The sequence below is a fragment of the Carassius auratus genome, chromosome 14 (assembly GCF_003368295.1).
Source record: "Carassius auratus strain Wakin chromosome 14, ASM336829v1, whole genome shotgun sequence".
NCBI lineage: Eukaryota > Metazoa > Chordata > Actinopteri > Cypriniformes > Cyprinidae > Carassius > Carassius auratus.
In genome coordinates, this window is record NC_039256.1 from 6,053,398 (window position 1) to 6,062,812 (window position 9,415).

Genomic DNA, 9,415 nt, shown 5'->3' on the forward strand with positions numbered 1-9,415 from the left:
TGCAGGCATGTAATGAATCCCGGGCGTCCACGTGCCTCGTATTAAAGGGCTCCCTTGAAAACGAAGATGAGATATGCTCTCATTGTTTGTGCTTGTCTGCGGAGCTGGATGCAGTTGGGTTCTTGGAGGCAGTCGTAATGTTGTTTAGTGCTATTGATTGGTTTGTGTTTGAAAAATTAGACATGAGAGTTCAAGTTAGCCTTTATGAGCACATACCGATAAGTCAGGATGAAAAATGTTATCCCTAAATATAGAGAAAAGCACTTTGAACAACTAAACCACATAAAATAAACTGTTCTGATTCATAAACTTGCCATGAAGTCGGCCGTAAATCTGCACATTGCCTCACTCTTGCATTACATCTTCTGACTCATCTTCTTACCTCAGCCTAATGGCTTTATGTCCTCCTCCGATGAGATCTGTTTTTCTACATGACTTTACGCGCTTCGAAAATTTACTCAATACTTGTTTTTTTTCTGTGTGTGTGGGGGGGGCGGGGGTGCATGTTTTTGTGACATATCAGGACACAACTCTGTATAATGACATGGGTATGACACAGGTATTACAAGGAGAGGGTGACTTATGAGGACATAACCCATGTCCCCATTTTTCAAAACTCTTATAAATCATACAGAATGAGGTTTTTTTTTAAAAAAAGTAAAAATGCACAAAGTTTCCTGTGAGGGTTAGGGTTAGGTGTAGGGTTGGTGAAGGGCGATAGAATATACAGTTTGTACAGTATAAAAAACTATTACGCCTATGGGATGTCCCCACTTTTTACAAAAACAAACGTGTGTGTGTGTGTGTGTTTATTTTTATTTTTTTTTGCTTTTGCCCCACAGATGGACAAGTTCGGAAAAGCTGTGAATTACGCAGACGGGGCGCTCTCGTTTATCGAATGTGGCAATGCCATGGAACGGGACCCGTTAGAGGCCAAGTCACCATACACAATGTATTCAGAAACCGTTGAGCTCATCAGGTCAGTGCCATCTTCATGATTCAAAAATAAAAGATGATAACCTACATACAGTTGGTGCAGTCCTCGTTTTATTGACATCAGAGGCAATGAAACTAGACGGTCCTCAAAGTTCATCAGTGTATTCTAAGATCCTTTGCTAACTGAAATATGTCAGTAGTTTTATCATATTTGTGTAACTCTTGTACTTTTGTTATTGAAGGTACGCAATGAGATTAAAGAACTTTACCAGTCATTCCGCCACAATAGCTGAGAAGAAGCTCGCTGTGCTGTGGTAAGTGTGCTTTCATGTGCTTGAATGATTAAAATGTTATTTATTGATTTATTTATTTTTGAATGAATAGTTATGTTACAAAAGAATACTATTTCGAGTTAATTCTGTTCTTATAATTATTATTATTTGTATTTGTATTTTTTTTTTATACAAAATCACCACACCACGTTTCCACAAAAATATTAAGCAACACAACGTTTTTCACAATTGACAATAAAAAAATAAAATACAAATCTTGAGCAGCATATTAGAATTTTTTCTGAAGGATCATGTGACACTGAAGACTGGAGTAATGATTCAGAAAATTCAGCTTTGCATCACTGGAATAAATCACATTAAAAATATATTACTGTAGAATTATTGTCACCAAACTTTTGAACTGTGGTGTACTTGATAATATTTAGCTGTTGTGACCAGAATGTTGGACACAGAGAACAATAATAATAATAATAATAATAATAATAATAATAATAATAATAATAATAAAGTTACGCTGATTACACTTATTAGAAATCTGGATGCACATTTTAACCATGTTTTAACCAGCTGGACAGAAAATAAAGTTTTGTTTCAAGGCTTCTACAATGAAGAGCTACTCGATTTTACAATGTTTGCAAGACTCATAGAATCAAACATTAGCAAGTAAACATTGTGTCCTTGAGGATAATTCTACATTCCACTTTGCAGTTATGCAGGTTATATTAGATTGCCCACGCCTAAATGTCACAGAAAAAGATGACTCATGCTTCTTTAAAAGTCACTTTAAATGTCGGTTAGATGAACCCTTCCTGACTGAGAGTACATTTCAGGACAACAATGCACTAAAAAAGGGTAACGTTTTTCCATCGCGTTTTTGAAAAGATTCGCATACACGACAATGTGTTCAAAATGTTCCCTGTTCACACAGATCCAGAGTTAACAGTGTTTTTTTTTTTTTTTACTGCACTTTGAAACCTGTTTTTAAAAGTTAACATTTTCATGTCCTGAAAATGCTGTGGTCATGTAAATAAACACACACACACACAAAAAAACATGAAAATGTTTACCGTATTTTAGGGCCGCACAATTAATTGAAATTAAATCGCAAAGACAATGAATCGCAATTATGCACAAGTAGCATTTCTTATGCATAACTTTCAGTGAAGCACAGTTCTGTGATCAGCAGTAAATCTCCTTCCGAAGGCCAGAGGACGCTCTCGTGCTGAAAATCCAAATATGCCCCAAAGAAGAAATCCAGGAAATGCCTACCACTGCAACTGAATAAACAGAAGATTTAACTGCTTTCACTGATTTAACGTGACTTATAAACACACAACTATGGCAATATATGGTTTATCTGAGTTCTTCTTATTATTATTTTATAATAATAAAGTATATTAATATTGAAATGCTACACGACATAGCCTTTGTAGCTGCTTAGAATATGGTTAAACGAGATTTAGCATAGCTTGTCAGAGAGTTAGTGCTCTGCGTAGTAAATGCTGCTCTACCTGAAACCAGGTGATGGAGATTTACTGCTAATCACAGAACCGGCTTTACTGACTAAATGCGCATGACAATCGTGATTAAACATGTCGATTACTCGTGCAGCCCTACCGTATTTAGTTAAAAGCGTTGTTGCGTAAACACCCTCTACATAGCCAGAATGACCCACCATATGGACTGTATCCTATAGTCTCGGGACATCAAGCTAGTGCAATTCTGTTCCCTGAAAAAGTCACACTCAACATACATAGAGGTCAAAATGTGAGTTTCGTTGGTAACCCACCAGATGTAGCTGTTTTGAAGAAGTGACGTACGCTTTAGGGCCTTCCAAAGGGCGTCAGAGGTGGTATTAACACTGCAGTGCCGTTCCCCGTGTACCATCAGAAGTTAAATCCAGCGCTTTGCACTAGCAGCCAGTTAAATCTCCTCTCAGCCATCGCTCGACGACAATCATCCGTATCTGGAAGGAAGCTTTAAAACACTGCTAAAGCGCTTAATCAGCTTAGAGTGGATCATTATTCCTGTATTTCATTAAGCTATTAGAGGATAATGAAAGATTTCCACATGGTGACGGCAGAAACATATTCTCGCCCAGATAAAAGCCGCCCGTGCTCTGCCTGCCTGTCACACGGCGGCGGCTTGTTTATTTTGAATGTCAAGGTTAGTTTTGCGCTTATAGCGGGATGACAGTCATCAGTGCAGATTGGAATTCAGCTGCCAGTCTCTCCAGCTTGTTAATGAAAGCCATCTAGCAGCCGAAAGGGATTTTCAAAGGCTGCTGCGTTTATGATTTATAAACCTGGGTCGAGGACATAATACCATTGAGGCGATAATATATGCATTTAAGAGAGCTGTAAAAACATGTTTACTCTCGGGCTTCAGATATTAGGCCAATATAACCTGTGGATTTTGACCTGTGACGTCAGGAAACATTTCATGCTCAAATAAAGATGCATCTACAAGATCCCATAAAAGCCTCTGACCTGCTTTCGGAGGGACAGACACCTTTGGTTTTATATTGATGGGACTTCAGTAGTCTGGATGCGTGAGAAATGTGAGAAAACTAGTTTTGGTTTCATGGGGCTCTGCATATGTCCCAAGCATCTGGTGTCTCGCAGGCATACTGCTGAAAGGTCAGCCACCCCATGATACTGGCTGCTTTTCCCTCAGTGCTCATATTGATGCACACTGCTGGTTATCATAATACTGTTGTTGTCAACAAGATACTGTTGATGTCATGACATCAATATTTTCCTAATTAATGCTATACAGTTGCTTTGACACAATCTGTATTGTTAAAAGCGCTACATGAATAAAGATTACTTGATTTGACTTGACTTGACGTCCTTGCCATAGACACTACTGGCTCTGTGAATTAGGCTATTAGAATTTAGAAACAGATTTTTGACACTATTTGCTTATATTGACTATAATAGTATCCTATAGCGGATATACATGCATCACAGGAATTTTTGTTGTTGTTGTTTGTTTTGTTTTGTTTATCTGAACACGTAACCAAGTATTTATAGACTTTAAAGCTGCAGTCGGTAACTTTTGGCGCTCGCGTCTGGCGGAAGAACATTGTGTGACGGATAAATACAACAAGATAAATGACACGACTGGCATAAAAACTGTGACCTTCACGTGACCAAGATGTAACACAGAGAATGCGGCCCTTTTTTTTTTTTTTTTTTCAAAATAAAAGATCGTTATGGCTCAGCGCACTTCTACCTGTTAATTGATTTGCAAAAATCCACCTCTCCCGGCTCTTCTGGTCCAATCAGCGCAGGGCTGTTTTGTGTTGAAAGCATGATAAATATTTTCCAGTTTTAATGTAACATTCATGCAACAAAAAGTAAGTTTCAATAAAAATCGATCCCTGCGTCATTATAAAGCAAAAACACCAAAACATTGCCTTGATGATGCTGCACTAATTGTCCTTCAGCATCTTTCAGTATTCCTTGAATATGTTTGGCAAGATCATAATAGGACCTCAATGAATATTTTCTCTTTTACAGCAATCGTTGTTTGTCACTTCTATACTTGCGAATGTTCAAGCTGAAGAAGGATCATGCCATGAAGTATTCCCGCTCACTAATGGAGTATTTCAAGGTATACGACCCCGTGCCTCTGTTGCTTCGTTTATTGCAGTTAAGAAACAGAGCTAGAAATCTTCATATTTGTTTGAATAGAATAGTTTCCAAATGCCATTATTAGCATACATTGTCAATCTGTAAGCTAATTCTGATTATTAGCATTTGCATGAGACGTAGCATGCTTGGACTTAGCGATTATGTGCTGTGTTTCTAAATGATTTTTATTCTTGCTCCCTCAGAATTCTGCAAAAAGTTCCCAAGCACCTTCGCCGTGGGGAGCCAATGGAAAGTACGTGCATTTTCCTCTCTTTGCCCTTTTGTGTTTCTGCCAGCTTGTGAAAAGATTCCATCATGCTTAAGAACAGCCCTCCTGAATCTTCTTCCCGCTGCCAAGTGGGGAAAAAAATATAGTGCGAGATATGAAACCCCAGTCATGGTTACTTGACATCAGAGAAAGGACATGAAGAGATGAACTCTGGGAAAGCAGCATCGCTTCCATGTCAGCTCTATGGCAACCCAGTACCAATGGGGTGAGGCAGTGCAAGAGGTGCTGTGTTTGCCTTTGTGTGTGTGTCTGATCCAGACTCTATCTGGACACTACCCAGGCCCGCTGTTCGGCTGCCAACCTGCCTGTCAAAAGCAATTAGCCTTACCGGCTCGGCCCCTGCAGCCTCTACATTAGCAGTAAAGAGCCAGCCGTACGTGCTGTAACTGTGATCAACACATCCATCCTCCACCACCTCCTCCTCATCCTTTACCATCACAAATCTTTTTTCACCTCAGAGGGAGTTTATTTATTTTAGCTGAGCCCTGAAACCAGCCACGAATGGGCCCGGCTGTTGACAGGGCGCATAATTTAGCCGGCCGAGGCTTGAGTGTGTTTCCATTTATCAGTGGATCACAGGCCACTGAACCAGATCGTTTAGGGTGAAGCACTGAAGAGACCAATGAATATGTTTGCCGATATTTGTCTGGAGGAACGATACTGTCTGCAGGCTACTGTTGATAATGTACTGAGATACTGATTACAGAAACATAAAGAATCTCATAGCAATGTGAGTAGCTTGTGAAAAAGTGTACTTCAATTAAATCTATATGCAGATAAACTAATATTATTAAAAGAAAAGGCCACTTAGTTGACACTCACACTTTCTTGACTATATTTGTTAACACAGTGTACTTTTAAAAACTTTTAAAAAGTTGTAATCATGTAAAATTAAAGATTTTATGTTCCATGTGTGGTGGTTATGTCATGATAGAAGTAACGTTGTGACAGAAATGTATGCATTTACGTCAGAGAGAAAAAAATGCATTCGAAATCTAATTTTCTCACGGGAATCTCACAGGAACTAGACTTTTTCAACTTCATATTTGGAACATAACTTATTTAGATGTATGGCTTTGATTTTATAGCAATTTTAGATTTCAAAATATTTTTTTAAATATTAACCTCATGTAAATTAAAAAAAGTATAGTACATTTTCTTTATGACATTGACATTTTCTTTACAGTAAAATTCAAGTACATTTTTAAATAATTAGGTTATCGTAATCTTATTTTGATGTTGATTAACATACTAAAGCATTAAAGCAGGTGCTCGATTATAGATTTATTGTAGTGTGTTATTTGGTAATACATTTTATTTTATTTTTTTTATTTTCTAAACTGCAAATGCATTATTACAAATTCCTTTTCAAATAAATTATATGCAAATTTTAACAGAAAGGACATTAAAGTATATTTTATTTGACTATAAATGCTTGTCAGAATATTCAGCAGTACAACTATATTTAAAAGAGAATCGTATTATGAAATTAGATGTAAAAAAAAATATGTATTTCTCTTTGGAGTGCTACAGGCTTTTGGTCCATAAAGAAAATATGTAAAGTTGCAAAGACTAAAGTCTAAAATCCAACAAGATATATCCTCACTTAAAACGGTTCATTCTAACATGCCCCCACATCTCTACGTCACTAAGTGGGAAGATTTGCATAATGCCGCCCAAATGTCCATGCAAAGAAAGAAGGTGTAACCTTTATTCTCGCTGTTGCCACTGCTGCCATGTCGAGTGTGTTTCGTTTTATGAAAGCAAATCTACTTGTTTTCCCTTCCAAAAGAGGACACGACTAGAAATGAGTGGTTAACTTGTATTTCAACACTTTTCCAGAACAGTCCAACCCAAATATTCAGATGTGTGCTGTGCATTTTATGGAAGATGAGGACTGTTTCCTGAGTAACCAGTAGCTTGCAATGCATCTGTGGCACAACGGCTGTTTCTATTAAAAAAAAAAGTGAAAGTCGTGACATTTGCCAAGTATGGCAGCCCATACTCAGAACTGGTGCTCTGCATTTAACCCAGTTTGCACTTAAGTATATATTTTAATGTATATAATTTCCATAATAACTACTCATTTTACAAGTATGCTAAAGAGTACTTCTTTTACACAAGGGCAGTCATTACAGCCAATCAAGACGTATATGATTTATATAAAGCTGTCTGCACAGGATATTGAGCCAATGAGATTTCACTGTGGGCGAGGCTGTTAAGCATAACATAACATAAATAGAAATTAAGCTACAAACAAAATGTCTTTGCGTGCCTTACTCACCACTTACATTAAATAGTGTGAAATGGTGCAGGAATACGGTGGATTGGATTTCCGGTGGATTGAAATTCTCATTGGTCAGTATTTCATCTTTCTCCTAACAGGAGCACAGGTACCCCATCTCCCATGTCCCTGAGTCCATCTCCTGTCAGTTCAGTCAGCAGCAGCACTGGAATGATGGGCTCTTCCTCCGCCTCTGGAAGTGTGGCCATTCCCCAACGCATCCACCACATGGCAGCCAGTCATGTCAACATCACCAACAACATCCTGCGCAGCTATGAACACTGGGAAACCGCTGACAAGCTGGCCCAGGAAAGTCAAGGTAGGATGGTTTTCGAGTTGCATTTCAGGATTTATTGTTCACTAGACAGTTTTTCAAACACTTTTCTTTTTCTTTAGACTGCAATTAGAGAGTATAGCTGAGCGATAAATACATATGTATGCATTTACTGTAAGACTGTTGGTGAAAGTGCATTTAAATAGAGTTTAGGTGTAACCCAGTGGCTATTTTTGTTACAGCTCCTTAAAAATCTCAAAGGAATCAGCATTTTTATAATATCGACTTCAAATTTGGAAAATTTTACTTCTCGCAAGAGACCCAGCGAGATTCAAACTGAAGGTTAAAGGTGTTGCTAAAGGTTAAGAGATTGATGAATATGACAAATTTAAACGTCATATGAAATAAATTATCTTGCTTTATCAGTGAAGTCACAAGTGAAACTCGTTAACTTAGTTTACACATGTGAAAATATATAGTGATAAGATAATTTTTTACTTTTTAAATAGTGCAATCTTTTGATCTGTATCTTATCTGTATACATTACTATTTAAAATAAACGATTTATAATAACTGTTAAAGTAAAATTGCTTGTGTGTAAAAGATAAATAATAATATGAATCACAATCAATTATATAAATCATAAAAAGACTCAGTAATTCTCTCTCTCTTTTTTTTTTTTTTAGCATTAGTGACCTTTGATTTGGAGCAAGATAAACTGGAGTCACCGTGTCAGACATGTGTCACTTCTCTCACATCTGATTGGTCCAGCTTCAGTTTGAGATCTCTAACCCAGAACATAGTTGTGGAGTGTAAGTTACTATGGCAAAAAACGCAGCTAAAAGCCAAGCCACTTACATGGTACCTAAAACCCAGGATTGGTGCAAACTAAACTGAAATTTACCTGGCTAGCCAAATAATCCGGCTTCATGGTACAGGCCACTGGAAAGCTATTTTCATGCTGAGCGAATCAAAACGTCATATGGCCTTTGAGAAGGTAATTTAGCTACACCTGAGTGAGTTTACAAGTCATTTTTAGGAGAGGGCTGAATCTTTTTCCAGCTCACTGACTCTGTTTTTTTTATTTATTATTATAATTCTTTTACTGACATATTGGTGCTTTACCTTTTACTATCAGTGTTTTAGCTTTTATTTTACTTGGATGTTGCAGGTTGGATAAAACAAAAACTGCATCCATCTTCATTTCAGGCAGCAAAGCAACAGAATTTGATTATTTTAAAGGGGTCATTCTTTTCTACACCATGATATAACAATAATACAGAGAAATAATCAAGAATGCAAATCGTTCAAATGGCAATTAGGTAAAATAAACTGCAAAAAAGATGCATCTGTTTGTCCTGACATATGCCCTGCCCAGACAAACCCCCGTCTCTCCTCTGCTTTTCCTCCCTATACCCATGTCCTATATTTCATGTTTAATCTGGCCAAAGGGAAAGGATTTCTTGTCCTACTACCCAGTAATCTTGTCAAGGCAGATGGTGCCTGTGTGACCCAGATTAGCAGAGGAACGTTCCTCTCATTCCTGCGAGCTCCTGACTGGCATCGCCATGAGCCCATTGCAAAACCAGATCAGCCAACAGGTTGAAGTTTGAGAGACGTTTAACAAGGGACAGCACGTTTTTGCTCTTCTTAATTTGAAAACAACCCTAGAGAAAAGCCAAGGCCGATTTAATCAAATAT

General features: G+C 37.7%; 1 protein-coding gene across 1 annotated transcript in view; it reads left to right on the forward strand.

Moving 5' to 3' along the window:
* Positions 1-7,836, forward strand: part of LOC113114350 (AF4/FMR2 family member 2-like) — a 198,513-nt gene extending 190,677 nt beyond the window's left edge. Inside the window, exons 16-20 of the mRNA XM_026281262.1 lie at positions 843-979; positions 1,179-1,250; positions 4,754-4,847; positions 5,071-5,120; positions 7,542-7,836. Of these exons, the coding sequence (XP_026137047.1) occupies positions 843-979; positions 1,179-1,250; positions 4,754-4,847; positions 5,071-5,120; positions 7,542-7,836 (648 nt within the window). The remainder of the gene's footprint in view (positions 1-842; positions 980-1,178; positions 1,251-4,753; positions 4,848-5,070; positions 5,121-7,541) is intronic.
* The last annotated feature ends 1,579 nt before the right edge of the window (positions 7,837-9,415 follow it).